A 27,784-nucleotide genomic window follows, 5' to 3' on the forward strand; every position below is an offset into this window, starting at 1 on the left:
AAAAAATAAATAGATATATACATCTGCATAATAATAACAACATATATATATATATATATACCTATATATAAAAAAGATACATTTTTTTGGACTATTTTTTTGGACTGAACTTTTCATAATACCAAAATTTATCATTAATAAAACTTTCACTCTGTAACTCCAAAGGTTTCTATAGTGCTCTTCGCATGGAATATGGTTTAAAGATCAAAATAAAATAAAAATAAAAAATGATTGATATAGATTGAAGATATTTCTAACGGTGTTTTAATAAGTTTCTAATGAAATGTATGAATTACTTCCTTTTCATTTCTAAGGTTTGTGTCATTTATGATCTAGACTTTGCAATATGACTTAAATAATGATTTTGATAAATTAATAATGATTTTGATAAATTTTTCTTTTCTAAAAAATAAGTAGATATAAACATATGCATCTGCATAATAATAATAATAACATATTATAATAATAGTGAAATAATAATTTTACGGCTAATACTAACAATTCTGTCCAAAGTTAGAAATTTTCAAAGCAAAGCCAGTTAATTTTGATGTTTCATATTGGAAGTGATCAATTAAATGTGTGATCAATCAAATGTGATACTAATGGTGAATGAAACATCACAGTAGACAGTAGTTGAACCGCATCAATGAAGCCTTCATATCAATCCAATGACCAATATATTAATTGGATTAAATAATGTTTCATATTTGGTTAAATGATCACAGCTATGTTTCATATATGAGATGCCTTACGATCCGTCTAACATCACAATGAATGTTAGATAGATGTGATTATTTCACACGTTATTTGGCGGTGATGCACATAATATATATCTGCTCAAAATATAAGAAACTTTGGCACATGAGATTAATTAAGAAATATAATGAATTTTACGTTTTTTACATCGTTTCTTTATAATTTAGAGTGGTTACATTACTATAACATTCAGTTTATATATGGATTGTTTGGGTTCCTATTTATACTACATCAATAGTGGTTACATTACTATAACATTCAGTGGATCTCTTTATAATCTAATGGTGGAAAAAAGTTGTGCACCATACAACACTTACTTAACTATTGTGCATTAGAAGAAGCCATGTTTGGTTAACAATTGAGAATCATAACATGCATATATATGCTGCAATTAAATGCATTTGATATATAACCTAGAGTAACTATTTTTCAAGATATCTTTATTCAGCATGCTATAATTTACAGAACTTTGTCAGGTTGTTGACTTAATCCCTCCGCCAGTTGCCATTCAAAAAAATAAAAATACCTTCACCAGTCAGAATTTCCGCAAGAAGGCAATCGCTACAAGGAAGAGAAAAGAATCCAGTGAATGGAACGGCATCATAATCGTATATTAGAATATGTATCAATCGGTGTTAGTAATTGAAGGTGGGAACCGGGAACACTGCATGATATTTATATTTTCCGTCTTGTTCTTCTAACCTGGATTATAAGCAAATAAATTTCAAACAGAGCCAAATACAACTTTTGCTAGAGTGCAACAAAATATATTGGGCAAAACTTACAGTATTGACAACTTCTGATGTTATTGTCTCTGTACATTTTTCACTTCCGCTCACACTCGCTGCACCAAGATCTGCAACATCATTGAAAGAAAATTCTTGAGGATATGCATAACCTAAAGGGTTATCATTTGATTCTTTACTCTTCCTTATGCAATGATAACAAAATGATCACTTATGCAATGATAACTTGTTTATCCTTCTTGAGGATATGCAACATCATTAAAAGCTGTACATGGAGTTACAAAAAAAAAAAAAAAACGAAGCCGTACATGGAAAGGGTTGAGTATCCTAAAGGTCAAACCAAATTCACCCCTAACCCCAATGTTTAGTAATAAAATGGACCATATTTAACATTATTTTTATTGCGTGTTAGGGTTATACCCGACCCAAAATGGCTGGACCAGGTTGTTTTCAGTCCTACACACATTAAAAACATTAGAATGTTATTGTTCTGACTATTTCTAACATAGTTTAGTTGTACTACAATAGTAGTAACTGTTGCTTATAAATAAATAAAATAAAAACAATGTAACCGAATAATTAATACAATTTTTTACAGATATAACAAGAGTTCTGATTTTGATTCACGTGTACATAAATTTCCAAATTGATCCAAGTATTTGTTGACCTTACACATATGAGCACCTTGTCAACATATTTTGACTTTTGAGTTAGTCAAAACACTTTTAATGATGCATAAGCACATGAATGGATGATAATGTGAAATATTTTAAGTGTATTATCAAACACTAAATCCTTATCATAATTATTCAGATTCTTTACTCTCATTTTCCATTAAACCGTGCCGTTCAAAAAAAAATCCATTAAACCGTTGTTATTTCTAGCCCAAATGTTTGACGCTGCCAAGTCAAATCGAGAGTCAGTTAACCATTTGATAAAATTTTCAGATAGCATGCAATCAAATTCCAACACAAGATATATTTTCCAGTTGTTGCACTACTTACTTTTTACGCACAGAGATGTTCCCTCTTTGGCTGCTAGGCATCCTGCTGTATCCGTAGTTTGCTTTATACTACTGAGAGAAGAATGTTCACTAGGATCACTGCAACATGCAACAGTTACCCTTATATATATTTTTTTAAATAAAAAAAGAGGGCATTTTAAAAGTTAAGTCATACAGGAAAACGAGAGGTTTTGCTGTCTTGCTGATAAAGTGTTCAAACTTTATAGGCTGTTCAAGCCTTGTGGAGCTAAAATTAAAATGCTATACACAAAAAAATGTGATATTTGGAACCAGCGTTGGCATTAAGCTGAAGAAACATAAAATTTTTAGAGTATAAAAGACAACTGTATGGTGTTATTTTTAGCATCAAATGTGGGTTTTTAGGCAGGATATCAACTGTCAAGTGTACAATGTGTTGGAAAAAATTGCACATGACATCAAAGATGGGACCACATACAAAACAACAAAAGTAGAACACAAATGGGTAAGCAACTCATGTCTACAACCATCAATTTTGTCCAGTTCTAGTGTATTCTGTCAGTTTAGAGTAGTCTAGAACATATTCTGTTACTCAGGTTTACTCTTTAAACTACAAAATACCCTATAGTTATTTGTTGGTCAAGATATTGGATAATTGTCGGGAAGAAGTCAGAAGTCAAAGATATTATAAAATCATTTCAAGAATTATATTTCATATAAAGATATGCAGTGTCAGCTATCACAGGACTCCTCTCCCCCCAATAATCACTTTTATTTCTTTGGTTTTGCACTAGACCATAAATATCACCCAATATACAAAGAACTAGTTATGATATCCTTTGCAAACTGTTCAATGAAATTTGAAATTGAATTTAAAAAAGTAAGAGTTGTCATCAAATAAAACTCACCAGTGGGAGATAAGATTTTCATTTGAAACATCTGCCAGTATACCTCGTGCCTACACAAAAAGTCAAATGACATTCATAAGGATTGTTTCCACAAGAAACATACTAAAGCAACGTTGAAAACTAAAAGGATAAAACATGACTGCTGCAGTCAAAATGAAATTTTTGCTATAAGGTTGTGATCTAACATCTAACATCAAATGTAACAAAGAAAACATTCAAATAAATGGTTAGGGCTCTTGCTGACCCTAAGTATAAATTTAAGGCAAAAATTTTGTTAGCTACTCTACTTGCATATAGGCCCCATTTATGATTATGCAATTATTATTTTGTTAGTATTTATCTTTTGATCCACAAACCTTAGAGCCACATGTATCTTTGAGGTTGGTTCTAGGGCATTTGAAATGTTGAACAGTATGTGTTTTCGCAGCTCTTTTCGATTTACGGGTCAGCACACGTGATTCGACCAGTGAATCCTTACAGCTGACAGAACCACTAGATGAAAGCCGGTTTCTTTCGGAAGTATTTTCAATTTGTTTTGATGGTAATTTTTGTTGCTTCCCAATTGTAGAGCATTCATGCAAACCAATTGATCCAGAATCAGACGGAAGCCCATGTTTTCTCCTTTTCTCTGAAGATATATTTGGCTTCACAGTATTAGAATTTGTTATGTAACTCCTTGGAAAACTGTCTGGTTTGCTCGAAGCCAAGTCCAGCTTACTGCAAGTATTATTTTTGGACCTTGGGACGTCCTGTTGACCCTTGCGAGCAGGTTTAGGAAGTGTTTTCGCAGGCTAAAAGTGAAAAAAAAATTAAATAAATAAATAAATAAAAATAAACTGCATTACCAAAATGAACTATGAAAAGTTTACAGCAGCCTACTGTTCCTACATCAAATATACCTTTTGAGCATATGTCTGAGAGGCACCAGAGTTTTTAAGCATGTCAAAGACTCTACTTAGAAAACTTTGATCAAAAAAGCACGTTGGACATTTTAAATTAGCCTGCAGTTAACAGATTCACAAAAAAAAAATAGAATTTCATGAATAACACAAACTAAATTGTATAAATTTAAATAAATAAAAAATGTGCTCTGATTAAATATGTGTTAAGCAAAGAAATTGGTACAGAAAACTCACATCATCCCTAGTGAGACTTGCTCTATACAATGACTTAGGCAGCAAAATTTGTCGCGGGACTTGTGATACAGAAATTTCACCGGGACATAATGCCTTTAAAGTAAATATGCCAATTTCAGCCAGCTTGTGCAGCTTCTGCATTACATGAAGCTTATATTAACTTGTACACAACAACAACCACAAAAAAACAGTAGTTAAGGAACATGTTGAAAATGTTTTACAATGGTTGCATGTGAATCAACAGAATCCTCAGTTTTTCTGATTGCTTGAAAAATGCTAAATATATACAAGACAGCGTCATTAACAAGCTCCCGGTCACCATTGACAATACTAATATCAACCAATGCCTGTAGGAAAAAGAAGAGTGGGCTACAAAAGCAAACCAGTTGTGTTACCATCAGTAGCGCTAAAAATCATGTCATAATTAGTAAAATTAAAATGAGATTGGATAATAACAATATATTACCTACAAAGGTCAGCATAGACTTCTTCATTTTGACAGGCTTCGGGAAAGTCATTACTCCAAGCAAGCACATGAATCAAGTACACCAAAACGTATGCAGGGTAATCGACGCGAACAGAAGAAGATTGTCGTTTGCAAGCTGCTATACTGTAATCCTTAATAAATTCTGCCATATGTTTATCGTTCTAAAATGAGCAGAATCAGCAACCATTGAGAATAGGACAAACATACCACAGCCAAATAACAAAACAGCCTCTAAAGCATAACAATAACCAAAGAAATATCGAGAAAATATCTGCAACGTTATGGGGCTCGGGAAATATAACATTACATTATCCTCTTTCAGCAAAGCGCATAGCAGATGATGCAATTTAGCTTTTTACCCTATTTTTTATTTTTCTCTACTAGACCCTACATATTTTCTTTTTATTCGCATTTTTGGGTAAAAGTAGAGAATCAGATGTATATTAAATTATCTAAGTTTACTATGTTTGGAATTATTTTATTGTCATTTTAGGATTCATGGAGTATATTCTATTTTAAAAGATTACATACTGGTAAGATATGGTCTCTGTATTTCTTTATATATTTGGGTCCGTTTTCTAATTCAATTATTAGGATTGAGTTCAGTATTTGTATAAATAATCATTACTAGGATGCTTACAAATGCGTCATTTACATCATATTATTATAATAAATTATTCGGCAGACTCTTTTCCTCTATCTATACCTAAAAAAATAATCATGTAACTATGATAGTATGCCATTTAATTAATTATTATAATTGTTGGAAAATATTTAGTTTCCTAGTTTGTTATTTCTAGGAGATTCTAAGCTTATCTATTATTTCCTTTTATGTTTGTACTCTTCCTATTTAAACCAGCCTTGAGCTGAGGAAAAAAAAAAAAAACAGTATTCACTTATTATTTTCTACATGGTATCAGAGCCTATTCTAGATCCATTTGTTGTTTGTTGTGGAGACCTCCCATATTTGGGCCACCCGTTGTTGTTGATTTCACGTTCCAGCTTGTTCAGTTCTGGACGTGAGGGGGTGTGTTAGAAGTCCCACATTGACTAGAGATATGGTAAAGATAGCCTTTATAAGTGTAGTGCAAACCTCAACTCTCAAGCTAGCTTTTGTGGTTGAGTATAGGCCTCATAAATTCTAATATGGTATCGAGAGCTCCCGATTTTGGGGGTCTCGCTTCCGCAAAACCCTAGCCGCCGTCGTGTTTACAATCTGACCACGACAACTGATTTTGTGTGCGGCACTGTTCATTCGCTGGCACTGTTCATGCGAGCTGTTCGTTTGTGGTACTGTTCACACGTACTGTTCACGAGCACTGTTCACTCGTGGTACTGTTCACGCGGTTACTGTTCACCGGTTTTAATTTTTCTTTGCTGCTTCCGGTACTACTTGGCTAAGATTATTAATTATGACGTTTTTTTATTCTCGACGACGATCATCCACTTTCAAATATCGTCGTGAATGCAAATATTGTCATCGTTTGGGACATACTATTTTTCAATGTTGGAAATTACATGGTCTTCCGCGACCTTCAAATCAGAAGAACAAAGGTGGAGGTGAGGGTCATAAATTCCAAGCCAGTAATTCTGATCAAGAGCATCAGTCTTCTTCAGTTCAGCTTTCATTCACGATGGAACAACTAGACAGACTGTACAAAATTCTTGAATCTAACACTCTTTCTGGCTCTGTTGCCCTCAAAGGTACTTCTGCCCTTTTTAGTGTCAGTCCCAGTCGTGCTTGGATAGTAGATTCGGGTGCAAGTGATCACATGACAGGTGATTCTACTCTGTTTTCTTCTTATAGTCCATGTGCAGGTAACCATAAAATAAAAATTGCGGATGGATCCTTTTCAGCCATTGCGGGTAAAGGTTCGGTTGTGTTGTCTCCAAGTCTAACCCTTAAAGATGTTCTTCATGTCCCAAATCTATCTTGTAGTCTCATGTCTGTCAGTAAATTAGCCCAAGATAGAAATTGTCAAACTAATTTTTTTCGTACTCATTGTGTTTTTCAGGATTTGAACTCGGGGAAGATGATTGGTAGTGCTAAGGAGAGTGGAGGACTCTACTACTTCGACATTGAACCTGAATCACAACTACCTTCCAAACCAATAAGTTCATGCTTTGAATCTTTTTTAGTTCTGAATAATAATAATGATGATGTTATGTTATGGCATTCACGATTAGGTCATCCTAGTTTTCCTTATTTAAAACACTTATTTCCTGAGTTATTTCGTAATAAGGATTTATCTTTGTTTAAATGTGAAGCATGTGAATTTGCAAAACATCGTCGTTCTCATTTTCCATTACAGCCCTACAAACCATCAAAACCTTTTTCTGTTATTCACAGTGATGTTTGGGGCCCTAACCGAACGAGTACACTTTCTCATAAAAAATGGTTTATCACTCAAGAGTTTGTTGGGTGTACTTGTTAAAGGGGAAATCTGACGTTTGTCAGGCCGTAAAAGATTTTGTTAAAATGGTGCAAAATCAATTTCAAACAAATATTCAAGTATTTAGAAGTGATAACGGCAAAGAATATTTTAACACAATGTTGAGTGATTTTTTTCGTGAAAATGGAATTGTGCATCAAAGTTCATGTCCTAACACTCCCCAACAAAATGGAGTTGCAGAAAGAAAAAATAGGCACTTGTTGGAGGTGGCTAGAGCTTTACTTTTCGCAAGTAAAGTACCAAATTATTTGTGGGGTGAAGCAGTTTTAACTGCTGCATACTTAATTAACAGAGTGCCCTCCAAAGTTCTTAATTTTAAAACTCCAATTCATATTTTCAAAGAATGTTTTCCTAATGATCGTGTTTCAAACGATTTGACCTTAAAAATCTTTGGTTGCACTGCATTTGTTCATGAACATAAGAATATTAGCAAACTTGAACCGCGTGCTATAAAATGTGTTTTTGTTGGGTATTCTCCAACCCAGAAGGGATATAAATGTTTTGATCCAAAAAATCAGAAAATGTTTGTCACCATGGATGTTACATTCTTTGAAAACAAACCTTTTTTTGACACGCATCTTCAGGGGGGAAATTTAAATGAAGATTCGTCTCAAACTGAGGACATGAGTTTTTTTAACTCGTTTCAAACTGAGGACATGAGTTTTTTTAATAATTTATCTTTGCCGGTATCACAAAGTTCTAAGACTTATACTTCTGCACCAACGAAAAATGGCCATGATTCTTTATCTAATCCTACTCCTGTTATGAGTAGTGAGCTTGGTGAATCCGAGCCTACATTTTCTCATGAAGAAAACAATGAGAATCTTGAAAACAATGATAATGATGATCTAATTGAAATGCCACAAAATAATGAGTCATATAAAGATAATAGGTTTGAAGCAGGAAACAAGACTTGGAAAGGAAAGGTTTTTGTGAGAAAGAATCACAAAGAAAGTGATGAGTCCACATCTCAACACTGTCATGAATCTGAACCGGGGGATGATCAACTTCCTAAAAAAAGAAAAGGTAAGTCTATCTCTGTTTCTGAGAGTCGTATTTTGTATCCCGATATCGATGATCCTGTGGCTGTTAGAAAACCTATTAGATCTTGCACTAAATACCCATTGTCCAATTTTATATCATATTCAAATTTGTCTTCGTCTTTTTCTGCCTTTACCTCAAAATTGTCTAGTGTAGAGATTCCAAAAAATGTACAGGTTGCTCTAGAAGTTCCAAAGTGGAGGGAAGCTGTACTTGAGGAGATGAAAGCTCTTGAAAAGAACAAAACCTGGAGTGTTATGACACTACCGGATGGCAAGAAGACGGTTGGATGCAAATGGGTGTTTACTGTGAAGTATAATTCAGATGGGTCAATCGAAAGGTACAAGGCTCGATTGGTGGCTAAGGGTTTTACTCAAACTTATAGTATAGACTACTCAGAGACTTTTGCTCCTGTTGCAAAATTGAACACTGTCAGAATTCTCTTGTCTCTTGCTGCTAACTTAGATTGGCCCCTACATCAGTTGGATGTTAAGAATGCTTTTCTCAATGGTGATTTAGAAGAAGAAGAAGTATATATGGACATTCCTCCTGGCTTTGAAGACAAGTTTGGATCAAATGTATGCAAACTAAATAAGTCTTTGTATGGATTAAAGCAGTCTCCTAGAGCTTGGTTTGAAAAGTTCACTTATTCCATGAAGAAACAAGGGTACATTCAAGGACAAGCTGACCACACCTTGTTCACAAAGTTCTCCCAAGATGGAAAAATTGCTGTCCTAATTGTTTATGTTGATGATATCGTCCTTACTGGAGATGATATAGTTGAAATGGCAAGAGTAAAAGAGAAATTAGCATTAGACTTTGAAATCAAGGACTTGGGATCCATGAGATATTTTCTTGGTATGGAGGTTGCTCGATCAAAAGATGGTATTCTAGTTTCCCAGCAAAAATACATTCTAGATTTATTGAAAGAAACAGGAATGAGTGGATGTCGACCAGCAGATACTCCCATGGATCCTAATGCAAAACTTTGGGAAGAAGGTAGTGTTCCTGTTGATACTGGAAGGTACCAGAGATTGGTTGGGAAACTGATTTATTTGTCACACACTAGACCTGACATTGCTTTCTCGGTTAGTGTAGTAAGTCAGTTTATGCATTCTCCTTTTGAGGAACATCTTGAGGCAGTCTATAGGATACTGCGATATTTGAAAGCAAATCCTGGAAAGGGATTATTTTTTAAGAAGACTAATGAAAGAAATGTGTCTATCTTTACCGATGCTGATTGGGCAGGTTCAGTCACTGACAGAAGATCAACCTCCGGATATTGTACCTATGTTTGGGGTAATCTTGTGACATGGAGGAGCAAGAAACAAGGAGTTGTAGCAAGAAGTAGTGCAGAAGCTGAGTTTAGAGCTATGGCTCAAGGTATTTGTGAAGGATTATGGATCCACAGAGTCATAGAAGAGCTTAAGATGAAAATTGAGCTTCCGTTGAAATTATACTCTGACAGTAAAGCCGATATTAGCATAGCTCATAACCCAGTTCAACATGACAGAACCAAGCATATTGAGATCGATCGACATTTCATAAAAGAGAAGTTAGATGCCGGAATCATATGTCTACCTTTTGTAACTTCGAGTCAGCAAACTGCAGATATCTTGACCAAAAGCTTAGCAAGACCCACCTTTGAGCATTTGATCGGCAAGTTGGGCATGATAGATATCTATGCACCAACTTGAGGGGGGGTGTTGGAAAATATTTAGTTTCCTAGTTTGTTATTTCTAGGAGATTCTAAGCTTATCTATTATTTCCTTTTATGTTTGTACTCTTCCTATTTAAACCAGCCTTGAGCTGAGGAAAAAAAAAAAAACAGTATTCACTTATTATTTTCTACAATAATGTTTGACATTATTGCCTTATAGGTAAATGTTTTAATGATTTAATACAACTTTTGTAAAAACAAGGTTAGTCCCTCTACATGGACTAAAAGCACTCTGTTTTGTTAAATGTGTGGGGACTAGAGACAAAAAATGAATAAAAATTTATCGATAGATATAGATACTAAACTCAAAATAGGTTCTTTGTAAGAACTAAAAACATATGTAACCCTAATATGAAAATTGAAAACTTTCATATGTCCTTCACCAAACAACTAGTATTTAGGATAGCTGGTTCATGAAATGGTATCAAAGCCGCTATAACCAGATGATTTAGAGTTTAATCCTTGTCACTCCAATTTTTCTGACAAATAAGATCTATAGTAATAGTAAAAGGTATGGAAGGCTGGTGCATTATACATAATCCAAGTCCAGAGTATTCTTACATGACGGGATGTGCTAAAGACATAATATATAAGTCATTCACGTTTCTTTTCTTACCAGCTTAAACTTTTGGGATAGTAGGTTCATGAGAAACAGTAATACAGTTTAATATGAATACAAAAAAAAATAGCAAAAATGACATGCATAAAAGAATAAACATACTTGAAGCCGCAGATCGCCAATGCTCTCGGTCATTGCCAATGCAAAAGCACAAGCAAAACTGATAGGTAATTTACGCTCCTTCAGCAATTTCTGTGTTTTACTAAGAAATTTGCTCCTAACAAAAGAAGAAGAATCCTGGAATACAAAAGGAGGTGCATTTAAAAATTGAAATGAATAATATAATTATGAAACAAGTGAGAATCGGTAAACAATTTATAGTATAACCCATAAGAAATAATGACGCTGGCCTCTCGTAAAATAAATGAACCTAATTCCTTCTGATGAATACTTTTTCAATTATTCTAGAGAGCTAAATATTTTCAGGAAGCACAACACTTCAAAACATTAGTTGTATCACGTTGTACCAGTGGAAAACACCTATTATTTCAAACGGACAGGGTAGTATACATACCTTTGCAATCAAAATAGTGAAGCGGAAAATTTCTGGAGTTATATCCCACTTCTTAGCAAGATGAAGAATTGCTGTTGCAGCAGCTAATCTGACCTGAGCCTTATCCTTTTCACTGCATTCAGTGAACAAAAAACAAAGTTCATAAGCAAGTTTAATAGTTAAGTGAACATCAACCGACATGGAGAGAGATAGAAAATCAACCAGAAAAGTTTTAACAAATCAGTTTTAAGTTACATAAATAAGATAATCTCTTATATTAGTCCCTACCAGGATTTACCAAGATCTAAGCGGAAAAAAAACCAACTATATATTATTGAAGAGGTAATTTAGGGGTTCATTAATTCCCAAATCCTTTGTATGTGATCTCATTCAAAATGATGCAACTGAGCAATACCGAGCTGTATTAAGGTCATAAAATCGAAAAGAGATGATACTGATGTTTCAAACAAGCAATAAACTATTATGAAATGGTGGAAAAAACCCAAGAGGCAATGGTTGGAGTTGCTTCCATGAGACTTGACAACAAGGGTTCGAGCCATAAAATCAGTTTTTTGGAATGCAGATACAAGGTAAGACTGCCTACAATAGATCCACAAATGTAATGGATTCAACACTTTCCTAGATGCTAGCACCCTGCTATAGCACCAGGTTTCCTGTAAACAGGTTACGAACCACTCATATTCTCTTGGTATAATGATAGCATGGAAGTTAATGCTCTTCTAATATATTTATATTGCATGTTAGCTAGTCCCATTTCACAGTTAAAAATCATCATGAATCAATGTGCAGAAAACTATTCTGAATATTATTAATTCAATTGTGCATAGACTGTAGAGTACAAGCAACAATCTGAATATATAGACAAGCGCTACTACCGGAAGCTATCTTCCAACAGGTATTGTAAAGGAAAAATACACTAACGGAAGCTGAGGGGTGGGATGAGGCATGCCCAAAATTACATCTGACAACACTCTCCCTTAACTATAAAAATCATACGACAAGCATGTGTACCTATTAACAAAACCATCAGTTTCCCGTAGCATTCTTGATAAAATATCCAAGAGTCCGTTAATGTTCCGCTTTGTCTGGTTCCGTTGGTCAGGCAAAAAGCATTTTACTAGTGTTTTCAGCCCATAAATCTACAAAATAAGGATGCCGGAGAAATTACAAAGCCATTATGGAAGAAATACAAAGCACACCACGTAAAATATTCACCATCTTCCTTTTTTTCATAAGTTAAAAAAATTAGAAAAAATTAAATAATCAGCATAAGTATTAAATAGTATCCATCCTTTATAGTAACTGTCCGTAACCACACCTACAACAACAAAACAGACTGAACAGAAAACTGTCAAACTAAACAAAATAGCAACAGTTTGCTGACTGCACAGTCGGATACACTAACACATTCTTTGCATCATAACTGAACCAGAACCTCCACTTCTGGTACTACTCAATCCTCACTTTGAATCCTTTACCCATACATAACACTCATTGCTCCAAAGTTACAGGATTACCCTCCATTACATCCATTTGGCCGTACACAACTACACACACATTAATGTCCTGAATATTGAGAGATTACGTTACTGTTAATCCTCATTATTCTACTTCCATTTCTTCTTTAATTTTTATTCTTTGATGTTTCCAAAGTTTTCAATCCTCTTTTGAATTATGGAAGAAAAATATTAAGATGAAAATTGGGCAAACTAACTTTTTCTGTAATCCTAGAGTTGGATAACACATTCTGTGAAGTTCAAGATTGCAGCCAAAATACTAGTACTGAGATTATTGTCAAATATGCAAATATCACACTATTTGTTCATGATAATGATTTTCAATTTTATTTATATTGCTTTTCACTTTATGTATCCACTGCCCCTTTTTCTGTTGCATTCAGTTTCATTTTTCATGTCAAAAGTAAAACATACTTAAAAGACATGAGCATTGGAACATTAATCCCATAGTCGAAGGTGTAGTGAATAGCAAATAAATTCTAATATTGCTTCTACAAGCATAAGTGTTTATAGGCACATGTAAAAAGATAAGATTGTCTCTAGGAAAACTAGTTGCAATTTTAACCCTAAAAATATCAACAGTGCATAGACATGGAATGAACACAAGCAAAAGATGATAGAAATACAACAGCAAAGTAAATTTTTTTCCTTTAATTAAATCCAGATCTAAGGTCAGATGAAAGAAATTCAAATGCTTTATTAGATTCCTCATACTAACCTTCAGTTGACAAGATTTGCTGCACTGAGATGTACCATTTAAGGATGTCAGATCATCATCCAAACACTCCATCTGATCAAAAATGAAACTTATTCCATGAACAATACAAGCGCAACTGAAAATCTGCTACAGAACATCAACATTGTTCTGGCTAAATAAATGTAACAGGCAAGACAATTGATGGTTAATTCAAGTACTTGAATAATCTTCTGGCATATATATGATGTGATCTCTTCAACTTGAGATCCAAGATCTGAAACAGACCATTGCGCGATGCATCCAAGGGATTGCAAAATTGTTGGGACATTCCACTGGCAATTTAAACAATAAATTAGTCTCTGGGCACAAACAGAAGAACAGAAATGATGTAGGAGGATTTCTTCAGTATTTTATTATTTTAGTTAGATTTAGTTTTATTATATTTTAGGTAGATTTCTTATTTTTATATTTCACCTAGATTAGTTATTTTTATATTTTAGGTAGATTTGTTATTTTTATTTAGCTAGGTTTGTTATTTTTATTTTTACAATCTTTTAGAAGATTTGTTATTTTTATTTTTCACTACTATTTAAGGTAAACTATTGTAGCCTTGAAGGCAACTTTTTTTCATTCAATAAAATTATAGAGAATTTTCTCAAATTTGGTGGACTCCAAATTACTCTTTCGGTGGACTCCGAAACCCTATTTTGACAAGTTTGTGTTTGCGGCTTGTCTTTATCCATTAGGTTTAGCGTTTTGCTAACCTAGCGCTTCCGTACTGCGTCAGTTGGCATCAGAGCAGGTTTCCCCTGTTCTTTCGTGAATTGAACAGTCATGGGAGATAAACCAGCGACCAGGGCAGACCTTGAGGGATTTACCGCGGATGTTACCGCAGCCCTAACTGCTTTGAGTGCACAAATAACGATATTATCAAATTGTTTGAACAACAACAACGCCTACTACAATACCACCAACAACGTTCGACGACATCATAGAGATAAAGGACACGTTGCTTGTAAACTCGCAGCGGATAAGTTTGAAGCAAAGGAACATGAGGTAAAAGAATGTACTAAAATCGATTTGTTTGTTGAGAATGGTCATGAGACAAACAATATTTTTACGGTCAAAACAACAAACAGGAATACTGATTTGCCTGAAGACGAGAGTGAGAACCATGAAGTGCATAAAATCGGTGGCAACAAAGAGTTAAACTCAATAAAATTTGTTGTTGATATTGAAGCTGGTGTTACTAAAAAGAATGGATCCTACGAACATATTGTTGATACAGATACCGAAACCCTAGATGATAGTCAACCATCTCTTCCGCAGAAACTCAACGATCGTTCTGATCAAACAAAACTGAAAGAAGTTAAATTAGTAGCTGAACAAGATGTTTCGGTTGAAGTGGACGAATCCAAAGATGAGAAGAAGGAGATCGATGAACGAGATGATTCGGAGAAGAACTATGTTGATGAAGGCAATTGGTCTATTGTGTCAATGCACACTGCAAGATCAAGGATAACTCAAGGTTCATTCCCTATTTTTAGAAGCTTAGAACGTGTAACAAAACGGAGGGAGTTGTATCTCAAGTTAGAGGAGAAAAATCAAGCTTTTAAAGAAGAAAAGAGTCGGTATGAGACAAGACTAAAAGAAGAGCAAAAAGTAGCTATCGAGCAAACGAGAAAGAATTTGGTAATTAAAGAAAAACCGATACTAAGTTTCTACTATGATAAACGCATGAGTCAGTATCAAGCAGATGAGGCTCCTTATCAAGATGAGAACTCGGGGTCGAGTTCTTTTGAGGTAGAGGAGACTGATGTAGGAGGATTTCTTCAGTATTTTATTATTTTAGTTAGATTTAGTTTTATTATATTTTAGGTAGATTTCTTATTTTTATATTTCACCTAGATTAGTTATTTTTATATTTTAGGTAGATTTGTTATTTTTATTTAGCTAGGTTTGTTATTTTTATTTTTACAATCTTTTAGAAGATTTGTTATTTTTATTTTTCACTACTATTTAAGGTAAACTATTGTAGCCTTGAAGGCAACTTTTTTTCATTCAATAAAATTATAGAGAATTTTCTCAAATTTGGTGGACTCCAAATTACTCTTTCGGTGGACTCCGAAACCCTATTTTGACAAGTTTGTGTTTGCGGCTTGTCTTTATCCATTAGGTTTAGCGTTTTGCTAACCTAGCGCTTCCGTACTGCGTCAAGAAAGATATAAACTCAGCTGTCACATCTAAGAAGCAAACCACCTACTATTAACAGAAATCCCCAAATTACCTATAAACAAGATGAATCCAAATGCTCTATCAGACTGATCATACTAACCTTCAATTGACAAGATTTGCTGCACTGAGAGGTACCATACAAGGATGTCAGATCATCATCACCCAATGACTCCATCTGATCAAACATGTAACTTATTCCATGAACAATACAAGTAGCTGAAAAACTTATACTGAACATCAACATTATTTTGGCAAAATAAATTCAATGAGTAGACTAGTGATGGTGAAATTCAATTACTTGACTAATCTTCTGGGATATATATGATGTGATCTCTTCTACTTGACTTTCAAAAGCTGAAACAGAGCACTGTGCAGTGTATCCCAGATTTTGCATAATTGTTGGGACATTCCATTCGTTATTCAAAGAATAAATTAGTCTCTGGGCACACACAGAACAACGGAAAGATAGTCAGCTGTCATTATTAAGAAGCAAATCATCTAGCATAAATATAAAAACAAGACTCAATATTAATATGTTCAACATAATTATTAATAAAAAAATATTCCTAATTACTATATACATGATACCCAATCTAGACATAAAGATACACCTTTCTTTATATGGTCCCTCGAGTGGAAGTATATAGGTCATATCTTGTTACAAAGACAACTAATCCAAGGACTTCATAAAAATTTGGTCTTAAAATGACAATGTCACTAACTAACTACAAAGATTTTTAATTAAAAAAATAAGAAGGTATGCAAACAGATAATTTATAGAATAAAATATAATATTTCATATTTGTAACATTTAATATATGTCACAGTTTATTTATTTTTTTACTACATATGTCACAATTGTTCTTTACGATTTTGCATATTTCATATAAACATTGAACAATTTTTTCAATCTCAACATTATCAAAAATGTATTCCTCTATATAAGTAACTAAACAATCATTTATTAACCATATGATTTTGCATCTGATTCTTGATGATATTCATAGCAAAGAAAATTATTTCAGCTATTGTAATTGTCACTAGAAATTTCAAAGATAACTCTAAAAGGAAATATATCAGCAGATATATATAACTTGTTTTCTTATATGTACAAGCTATTGTAATATGAGATATAGATAGAGGATGGGGAAAGATGGGGATGCCGACACAATTGGGATGTTTATCTCTACCTTAATATCTAGACGCTCTTAATTTATCAACAAAAAAAAAAAAGATTACTAATCCCTCTAATTTTAAAAATGAACTCTTAGAGCATACATCTACAAAATAATTTCAAAAGTTCATCTTAAAAGTATAATAAATAAATTCATAATATGTTTATAAGGAATTTACTAGAAATATAGTTGGGGTAATGCCCCCAAACCTCTTGAAGACATTTGTACCTACTACGGACTGTGTGATGAGACAAGGATTTTATGGTGTTAAAAACTGTATGAGGGAGAGAGGGATGTTATTCAACAACTTTTAATCAACAATAACATCAAACACCATAATCATAATTCGAAGTCTTTATTTTTCAAATCCCTCTAGTTGAAACCATGTAACTTCAACTTTCAACTCCTTAATCTATATTGGGTTCATAATTCCAAGATTTCAAAAACAAATTAGTGAAAGACTAGCGAGCATAGATCTTTCTAACAAAACTGGTTGACATTATTTAGCAAATCAATAACTACTACTTCTTGAGTAACTAAAACGCAGACTGAAAATGTTGTTTTGATTAGTCATGCAATGTAATAGATGCTTTCCTCCACTAAATGACATGTTATAATGCTACAAATAGTAACCACCGAAAAATGTGTACCTCAAATAATTTTGAGACAACTGAATGTTCAGAACTCGAGGAGACGATAGCAGAGACCGCAAATTTGGCTTGTTTGCGAGTTCCATGTAAGCACATTCTCTCTAGAAATGGATAAATACCACTGAAAAGTAAAAAGAAAGAGAAAAAATTAAAATAGTAGTCAAAGCCAAACTTTCTCCATTGAAAAGCTAAAATAAAACATGGTAAAGCCCAAAAAACGACCTATTTTCAATGGGATATGTTATGTTTGTAATATGTGTGTCTAAAGTAGAGCCCACCTTACTGTATTTATAATGTATTTCCAATAAATACAATGAATGTGTAAGGATGCAATTGAGCAATCTCTCCCTAATTAGTAGCTAATATCGGATTTATGTTTCGATACAATTAAAAGTATTAGGTTTTTATATTGGGCATAATTCATTCTTACAAAACCAGTTTGTAAGGTGAGGGGCCACTTATTATGAACTCAATTCAGGACTTACTTTATTCTATATGGGACCTGTGTTATTCCAATACACCCCCTCACGCCCAACACTATTGGGCTTGGTGCGTGGATATAAATGGTCGGTGGCCTGATTGATAGGCTCTGAAACCATATTAGGTTTTTATATTGAGTCCAACTCATTCTTACAAAACCAAGCTTTTAAGGTGAGGGAAACCGCTTCTTATGAACTCATTTCAAACCTTATCTTTATTCTATGTGGGAATTGAATTTTTTCCAATAAAAAGATATTAACATGTGACTAATTGTAAAACTCTCCCTCAAGCGGTAGAATGTGTTAACCTTTGAGAGAGTTCATAACTACTCTGTAACTAAATTTCTGTTATCTCAATATTCTGTTTTTCACTGTTGATAATAGAGAATCATTACAACCTTATATAGGCATTGCTTAACTTACACTCAAGTGTAGGTTAGCAATAACAGCAATAACAACTTATCCTACACACCTTGGGTGTACTATAACAACAGGTATAACTATCACTAACTATACTTAGCTAGATACTATTACAACTGTCATATAGCTGATACAGCTATTACTACAACTTAGAGCGATATTGTATATACTCTTATATAAAAAGACTAGAAACATATTTTATTTTACCCTCTTAACATTTTGTGTAAATATTCTTTGAAATCGTAAGGATCAGAGAGTAAGTTTTTTCAAGCAGACTTTATGATGCATAGTTCTGTCAGAAACAAAGTTTAGAGTATTTAACATAATAGAAAACACGTAGTAAGCACCATAAGCTACCTCAGATTGAAAGAAACTTTAGGACCTGCAGTTGCTATAACCTCAATCAGCTTGTCATTTACGGGACTTGTATGCTCCAACAACATTTCAAACTGCTTCTCCAAGCCTTTCAGCATTGAGGGGAAAATTCTAACAATAGCCTTGTTCGAGTGAACGGAATAAGAATTAATCAAAGAATCAACATTAAAAAAAATATATTCCCTGAATACAAGTACAACATATTGACTAAGAAATTCGGTAAATATAACCTATGTACTTATGTAATGACTACATTTTAGTATGTATATGTAATGACTACATTTTAGTATGTATATATAGCAGTGCTGTGGTATAATATAGAAACACAGACTCACTCATATCTCTCTTTTCCCGTTTCTTCTCTTGGTAAAACATAATTCACAGAACCTAATGTCTTAATGATTTATGCCATTACACCCAACCCACCTAATTTGCATTGTGTAGAGCCTAATTTCCTTTGAATGCAGTTGGGTCAAATGATTTATCTCATTCCCGAAGATATTAAAGCAGTTAGGAAATTTTTGGGTTTAATAGGTATTATCGGGCGCTTAGTTAAAAATCATAGCAAGATTATCCGACCCCAACCTAACACACACCCACCTAATTTGCATTGTGTAGAGCCTAATTTCATTTTTATGCAGCAGGGTGAAATGATCTATTCTACCTCTACTCCCTTCCCGTAAAACAAAAAAGAATGTATGTTAAGATGCACGAAAAAGTAACTTTTATTACCAGCAGAAGATTTCCAGAAGAATCCTTAAATCCACATTTATCTTTGGAAAGATATTTTAAAATACACTGGACGTGCTCTGAACTGAAAATGTTAGATGAACATTTGGAGAAGAGTGAACATAAAAAGTCATAATTTGGATTTTTGTCTCCAATCATTACAAGAAGTTCATCCTGCCAAAATGAAAACAGAAGAAATGGAACTTAAAAAGGGAAAAAGCATGGTTAAAACAAATACAAACAACCACTTAGAGATGAAATAAGTATGAAAACAATGTATGAAACCATGGAACCAGAATAATATTACAGTTCAAGACACTTGACACAGGATTGAGATTCAACTTATAAATGCAGTCACAAATCATAGTCATGCAACAAGCACCTGTTGTAGCCAATAAGACCAACTTCAATCATACAGAATGCCAACCCTAACCAACAAAAGTTTTTGCTTCCAATCACTAATGTCAAAATTTAATAGGTCCCACTAATTAAATACTAAAAGAAGAATTAGCAATTCCCTATAAACACACATATACAGACAAAAGAAAATTATGCATGATGTTTCTGTAAGTAAGAAATGAGTATTACACATAAATTGTGGTTCTCAACCTGTACAAGGTAAATATAAAACCAGTTAAATGAAAAACATAGAATGGACCAAATGTTCCCTATATATTCAAATTTTCAAGCTTCTTGATGTGAACAGAAATCACACATTAGCAAATAATAAAGAAAAACATATCAATTAATTATGAAAATCAGTATATTACTTTTGAAACGAAAGAAAATTATAGAAGGATCCAAAGCAGCTGATGTGGTAATTTCCTATTTGGGCCTAGATTCTCTTTTGGAGTCCTACCACTTCTCAACACAAAATCCTATTCTCAAGGTAGTTTTAGGGTTTATACTTTTCATACAAGTTACAACTTCATGTACTATCTATAAAAGCTTTCTAGCTACATGCATACCTAGATTTTTAAACAATACTAGACAAATGGCTAATTATATTTTAAGCATAAAATCAAAAGAGATGGTAATATAATTGGATTTAAAAACAACATACTTTGATGGTTTGTCCATTTGTGAAAGTTGATTCCTCCAATAATTTTTCAAGTGATTTAAACAAGTTATTATCTTTGATTTGGTTTAACTTGTGAAGGCACTCTTCTGCTTTGTGAGAATCTGAGAAAGATGCAGCTATTTTTGTAAACACACTTTCAATTTTCTTCTGTGTTTCTTCAGCACAAATTGCCTGAAAAGAAAGAGACATTGATCATGTATCATTAATGTATAACTATAATGAAAGAGACATCAACCGTTCCTCATTAATGTATAACAATAATGATACTTGTGATTAGAATTAATTAAAAGATATTTGTGATCATAATAAAGTTGTGGAGTTTCTCTTTGTTTAGTCAACTAGGAGTATCAGCATCTGGCACGGATACTTCACCCATTTTTGAGTAACCGGTCTTAATAGCTTGAGGGTCACAGCTACCCTAATAACAAACATAAGATTTTGTAAAACAAAGTCTATTTTTCCATTAACTCTTTCATTAATCACAATACCATGCATCTACTAAATAGTCTATAAATTTAGTTTAAATGCAACATATACTCTATGACATTTTATCACCAGTGACTAATATATAAAAAACTAATTATTATTCCACCTACTCGAAATAGAAAGGGGCCAGATGGTCTTCCCTATGTTTTAAGAAAACCACTCAATTCTTGCAATTTACCTTTAATTTCTTCCGTATAGCCAAATAGTTTTTCATCTCATTCTGCAACCTGAAAGATAAAAGAATAATTTGTCACTATTTGTAAATATTTCTAAAGTTTCACCTTCCAACATAGCAAATTAGCATTGGTACCTTCTCTTTTGAATCAAAATAGTATTCAGTGCCTTTTCGTGAAGAGAACTGAAAAGAGAAAACATGTGTATCCAGTGATTTGTCCTTTCCTTAACAGAAAGTTCACTGGGAAATAGATTATCACCAAGAACCAATTCTATGCTCTGTGATCTGAAATTCAATTAAAAAAATGTTGACTTATGAAAGGAGAACTCAAATTTATATTCAACTAGGAATCTAGAGTGCATAGGCTGACCTGAACTCCTTGCACTCCTTATCATAGCAAAGCATCAAAATTTTACATGGAATCTCTTCAAAGTGATCACTAGTTGACATGCTTTGATCACAACATTTCTTACAATATTCTCGATATGTTTCCATCAACTTCTGCAAGGCCCTCTTTCTAACAGATATCTGAAAAAAGTATTTTGATTGTTAGGAATTATGTCTTCTGTCCTTGATCAGGCAAAAGAAACTCATCAGCACAAACCTTTTTATCCCGAAGTCTCTCGGTGACTACAGCCAATAGTTTCACGGGAACAAGCATTGGGTTTGAACAGCAAATGTCACAAGCAGCAGTAACCGCATGCATCCTCACTCTGTCATCAAAGTCTAACAATCGACCTTCAACAGAAGCTGCTCAGTCAAAAGGTTATCAGTAATCACTAGGATGAAATTATGAGGACATTGAAATTAAAAACAAAACTGCTTGGTTGAAAGGTCATATAAAATTACAAGAATGAAATTATGAGGACATTGAAATATGAATACAGAACCAAACTATATAACATAAACAGACATTAAATAAAAACAAGAATATTGATTGAGCTGCTTACTGATGATTTCAAGTGATTCTCTCCCAAAAGGATTTGCCGCATAGAAAGCTTTGGCACATTGTAGAGCACTAATTCTTACATCCACAGATGTATCATAAAATCTTTTCAAAAACTCAACAAAAAGATCATGAAACTTCTGTGCAACATGGTGGTTAGGTAGTGCAAAAAGTTTCCCTGCCAAATTAACAGCTTTTAACCGAACATCAACCTGATCAGCCTACAAAGTGGATTGTAGATATGATAAAAGTGGTACGTAAGAATAAGAGTATCAATATATTTGAAGAAAAGAAACAGAATAAGCATATCAAAAACTGATTTCAACCAATCAAACCCAGCTTGTATATAATTTCAAATCTTGACTAAAAGGGAGGATATACCAATAACTCTTCAATTAAGCTAGGGATGATCGCAAGAAGCATATGAGGAGCACACTGAAAAACTTCAAAAATAATTTCATGGTAATATTCTTTAAGCCCACAGCCCACAGCGTCCCTGTCATATATACAAGAAAATAAAAACTTGCAAACTATGGAGTTCAGCTCATCCTCTTGACCACAAGTTTCAATTACTGATTTAGCAAGTTTATAAGAAGCACAAGTCGTATCCTGTTGGACAAAAATAAGTCATAAAATATAAATATAAGTATATAAATAACAGTTCATAAACTTCATAATCATGAGCAATGGTATTCTTATTAATTAATTTGAAACTCAAATTGCTATATTAATTAATGTGAGAATGAGAGGATAGGAGTCTGTCAAGCATTCCAGGAGCATATCAAATACATTGTGTTCCTTTAAGAGGAAACCAAAACCTAACCAACATAAAATTGACCAGAAAAATCGTGAACCGTGTTTTTTGCATTACAGACGCATTCTTGAGAGAAAAATGGACAAATATATAAAATGTATTACACAAATATTTGATATCACAACCAACTTCTCTGTATAAAAATTGTTTATCATGAAAGAAATATTATAAAACTAAATATGTAGACTAAGCTTAAAATGAAAGCGAAAACAGGATCTTACTTTTTTTCGCTTTATAAGATTTCGTAAAATCACTTCTAATAGTTTCTGAGAAGCATCCTCACTCTCATTCAATATGTCTCTCATCATAGAAGACATGGCATTAATCAAACTGTCATTGTGATCATCTCTGCAAAAAAGGGTAAAGTAGATTAGGTGTCCTTAACTCTTGCATTAAAGTTACAATCATTACTGGACTGATTTTCTGTAATTACTAAGGTCAAACTACAGCCTCCCAGTCCCACCAACTTCCGCACTACATCACTTTATGATATTGTTAAGGGAAACTAGATAATACATGACCAATTCACTGTACCGTAAAAAATGAATATTTTAGACTCACAAACCAAACACTGTCGGTATTCAGTGACAAACGTAAAGACCTTCTACAAATCAAACAAAAGCAAAGTGGTCGATATCCCAATTATATAACAAGCTCAGAAATCGAGTTAAACAACTAAGCACGAGCAGCAGCACAGAGAATGTAGACATAGATCTCAACCTCACAACTGAGAAGAAAAGATTGAACATCTCGAGAACAAGGTCTATGCAGTCAATCTCCAGCATTAATATGCAACACTTTAATTGAGCCATAGTTTCCAATACTTTAACCCTTTTTGAAAATAATGGATTTGCAGTATCAGCTAGATCCGCAAACAAACCAATGACGAGTTTAAATACATCCTGAAATCAAAGAAAAAATACATTTATATAACAAAAAGGCTAAAAAAATGGGAAGAAAATAAACCACAATCACAGACGCGAGTTTCAATTAATGTTAACAAGTACCCTTAAATACATGTCTTCAAAAGGGGGTTTAGGAGCCTTGACTCTAAATAATTCAGTGACGCAAATAGCAACCAGAAGCTTGACATCCTTATCATCATGATGAAGCAGACTGCGACAAACCACAGCATCAGTCAGTGGCTTCAAAGCATCTTCTCGTTTCTTCATAGCTTGTACTTCTTTGGCCGTTTGCGGCTCAGGAGACTGTTCTAAATTAGACAAAGCATTTGCAGCTTTCTGCACAAAAAGTATAAAATAACAATCAATAACAATACTACTATGGGTTTAACATACATGCTAAGTCAGTGTAAAACTGTTTTACACCGACATTCAATGAAATTTCATGATATTTCCATGTAAGTTCACTCTATTACCGCAATTTAAAAATAATAACTACAAAATGTTAGATTCGTAAAACTAGTTTGCACTGACAATGCATATTCCCACTACATTACGAGTGTATTACGAATTCTTAATGCATAAATAGAGTTAAAACACAATCAATTGAAGAAATGAAGAATCAAATTCTTGAATTAGGTATTAATAAAAAAAATGGAAACAAAAACGAGTGCGAAATGAACCGAGAAACGATTCTTACTCGGAGAGATTTGACGATGAAGTCTTTGTTTGGACGAGTTCGTTGGGAGAGGTGAGTTCCGATCTCGGAGACGAGTTGCAGAGAGGATTTGTCCATGGTGGAAATGAAAGAGTTCACGCAATTTGCATTTGAGTGTGGTGAGAGAGAGAGAGAGAGAGAGGGAGAGAGAGAGAGAGAGAGAGAGAGAGAGAGAGAGAGAGAGTTGTTTTTGGTTTCTTTTTAGCGGAAGAGAATCCCGCCCTTGTGGCGCGTGATAAATAATCGCGATGCCAAGGAAATTCAAAACACGAATCTTACGTATTGTTTGGTTGCTCAAAGTTTGAGGAAAGAAAGGTGTATGAAGGAAAGGACAAATTTCAATAAATGTTCCATTGTTTGGATGTAATATGCAAGAAAGAAGAATCTAGACATGAAAACCACAAAAAAAGTAGATTAAAAAAATCGATTAAACCGAAGATTCAAACTGAAAAATACCAATTTAAAATATCAATTTTTGGTTTGGTTTAAAACCTAAATCGATGAAAACCGACAGAATTGAGTTTTGCGTTGGACAGAATTGAGTTTGATAAAATTAATTTTGATAGAATTGAGTTTGATAAAATTAATTTATGTTTGGATATATTCATACAAAAGTGAGTTGAACAAACAATTTGAGTGTAAAAATCAATTCTAGAATCAGAAGCTACAATTTCTAGCTTCAAGTATAATCAATTCTTGAGGCAGAATCAATTCTACTTTTGAGAAACCAAACAAGCCAGAATCAATTCTACACGTCTAGAATCAATTCTGGCTGCTCCATAATTGAAACCAAACATACACAAAGTAGATAAAAAAAAATCGATTAAACCGAAGATTCAAACTGAAAAATACCAATTTAAAATACCAATTTTTGGTTTGGTTTAAAACCTAAATTGATGAAAACCGATTTCGTTTGGTTTGGTTCGATTCACATATTTCATTTTTAAAAAATGATGAATTAATAAATCAAACCGATATGTATAATGACCTTACTATTATGTAGTACTACTATTCTTGGTCCGGTCCAACATGGCAAAATGAATAATCTTATTTTGAAGTTTTAGTCTTTTTATTATCTTAATCTTATTATTATCTTATTATTGGTCGGCAACATGTGGCACATTATAAGTTTTTTTTTTGAAGTTTTGGTCGGCAACTATCTTAATCTTATTATTATCTTTTTATTAGTGTTTATTTTGAAGTTTTAGTCTTTTTTTAGTGAAATGGATCCCAATAATCATTTTAACACCCAAAATTCTTCTAATTATCCCAACAATTATTTAAATAAATTTTTTTTATTACAAAAAAATAAAAAATAAATTGTTAAGTGTTTATTATTTTAATTTAATTTTAATCGATAATTGTAATTTTATGTAATCATAAAAACAAAAATTTAAATTTAAATAATATGAAATAAAAAGTTGTGGGGTAGAATGTTGAATGAAAAACTATTGGAGAGGGTAAAAGTTGAATGAGTGTTGAATTATTAGGTGGAAGAAAGAGAAAATGATGTGGAGTATTAGGAATTGAAAAATTTAGTGTTGAATGTCGAAACCATTGTAAATGGTCTTATGTAATCTCTATTTAAAAAATAAATATTAACCAAACGGAAGCATAGAAACAGCGTTCATGTGTTTGACTAAAGAAATTGTTTAGGTTAGAATATGTTGCATGGTATTTTAGACGGAGTATCGGTATCGGGTACGTACCGGGTATCGGTACACGTACGGTATTTCCTCGGTAAGCACCGACGCCGTATCTTTTTTTTTTTTTTTTGCAATGGGCACGCACGTGGTACACCAATCCAAAAAATACGTTTTTTTTTTCGCCTTTTTATTTTATTAGTTTTTTTTATAGAAAGATTTAGGTTTTTTTTTATTTGTTTATAATATAAAAGTAGCAACTACTGCTAAAAAACAATAACAAAGTAGCCGCCGGAATTATTTACTTATTCATTAAAAATGAATAGGCTCAATTCAAAGAGGGATGAAAATTTAGTTTTTATTCATATCAATCTTCATCTTCTCTCGAGAAAGATAAATAGTAATACTTATAATGAAAGTGCAACAAAAATGTGGGATTTTCGTAGAGATGAATGACATTTATTTAATATATAATTGATATTCTTGAAATTGTTATTCTTTCTCGCGGTGAACCTAACTAGAGGTCGCATGATGGAGAGAGAAATAATTGACTCTTTTTGAGTTAATTGCTTTTTAATTTCATATTTTGATGTTTCGAACAATTTAAATTACTTTTAAAGTGTGGTGTGATATTTTTTATATTTAATTATTTGTTTTAACATAAAAAAAATAAAATAATTATACGGACGTACACATACCTAAATTTTTCTAAAAGTGACGTACCTTGTACCGGTATTCGGTACCCGTACCGGATACCGGTACCGTACCCGCACTCAGGCAACATAGTTATATATATATATATATATATATATATATATATATATATATATATATATATGTTAATCACCATCGAGAATTCTTCAACAAACAAAAAAATCACCGGCGAGAGATGAGGGTTAATTTGTTGTACTTAACCTACTTATTTGGCTCGTTCGAAGCAATGCTATGGTCACACTCTTTAACGCATTTTTTTAACACACCCCAATAGAATTTTGCCATGTCATTCACTTTTTTTATTCTTCAACCTGTTATCCGGTTGTTCAGGTGTTGAGAAAAAACATCGCAAAATAATGACAAGAAAAGAAAAAAAAAACTCCCAACATTTCCCAATTTGTCCTGCACATGTGGCCGCCATACAACAAAGACACACAGTGGCCGCCATTGATACAACAAAACATTTTCCAATTTGTCTTTCTCATCAATTTGTGGCCGCCATCGATGTTTTGGTTGCGAGTGATATACATTTTGAGATAGGGAAATCATTTTTTATGATAGAATGAGTTGGTTCCATTTTTGCTCGGCTGGTAGTTGCATGAGCGGTAACGTCGACTTACAGCTCCGTGAGAAGAGCGGTGGACAGAAATGGTGTTAGATTCATTT

The 27,784-nt window shown here is 33.2% G+C and overlaps 1 protein-coding gene across 2 annotated transcripts; it reads right to left on the reverse strand.

Moving 5' to 3' along the window:
- Positions 1-1,002: 1,002 nt before the first annotated feature.
- On the reverse strand, positions 1,003-25,053 carry LOC123902550 (sister chromatid cohesion protein PDS5 homolog B-like). Of its 2 annotated transcripts, none has more exons than XM_045952313.1 (30): positions 24,744-25,053; positions 24,149-24,382; positions 23,862-24,043; positions 23,363-23,489; positions 22,709-22,936; positions 22,332-22,548; positions 21,986-22,131; positions 21,752-21,909; positions 21,517-21,666; positions 21,385-21,433; positions 20,703-20,891; positions 19,643-19,813; positions 18,893-19,032; positions 17,637-17,757; positions 16,110-16,250; positions 15,912-15,986; positions 13,795-13,908; positions 13,598-13,669; positions 12,374-12,501; positions 11,363-11,474; positions 10,951-11,085; positions 4,995-5,176; positions 4,750-4,897; positions 4,529-4,663; positions 4,292-4,393; positions 3,749-4,183; positions 3,393-3,442; positions 2,507-2,604; positions 1,542-1,612; positions 1,003-1,458 (listed from the first exon to the last, which is right to left on the reverse strand). In XM_045952313.1, exons 1-30 carry the CDS (start codon positions 24,837-24,839, stop codon positions 1,432-1,434), a joined length of 4,233 nt encoding a protein of 1,410 aa, XP_045808269.1. In that variant the 5' UTR covers positions 24,840-25,053; the 3' UTR covers positions 1,003-1,431. The 2 variants fall into 2 exon arrangements, with proteins under 2 accessions (XP_045808269.1, XP_045808278.1); XM_045952322.1 differs by having other exon boundaries at positions 4,529-4,660; positions 24,744-24,986.
- Positions 25,054-27,784: the final 2,731 nt, after the last annotated feature.

Source organism: Trifolium pratense, linkage group LG1 (assembly GCF_020283565.1).
Source record: "Trifolium pratense cultivar HEN17-A07 linkage group LG1, ARS_RC_1.1, whole genome shotgun sequence".
NCBI classification, from domain to species: domain Eukaryota; kingdom Viridiplantae; phylum Streptophyta; class Magnoliopsida; order Fabales; family Fabaceae; genus Trifolium; species Trifolium pratense.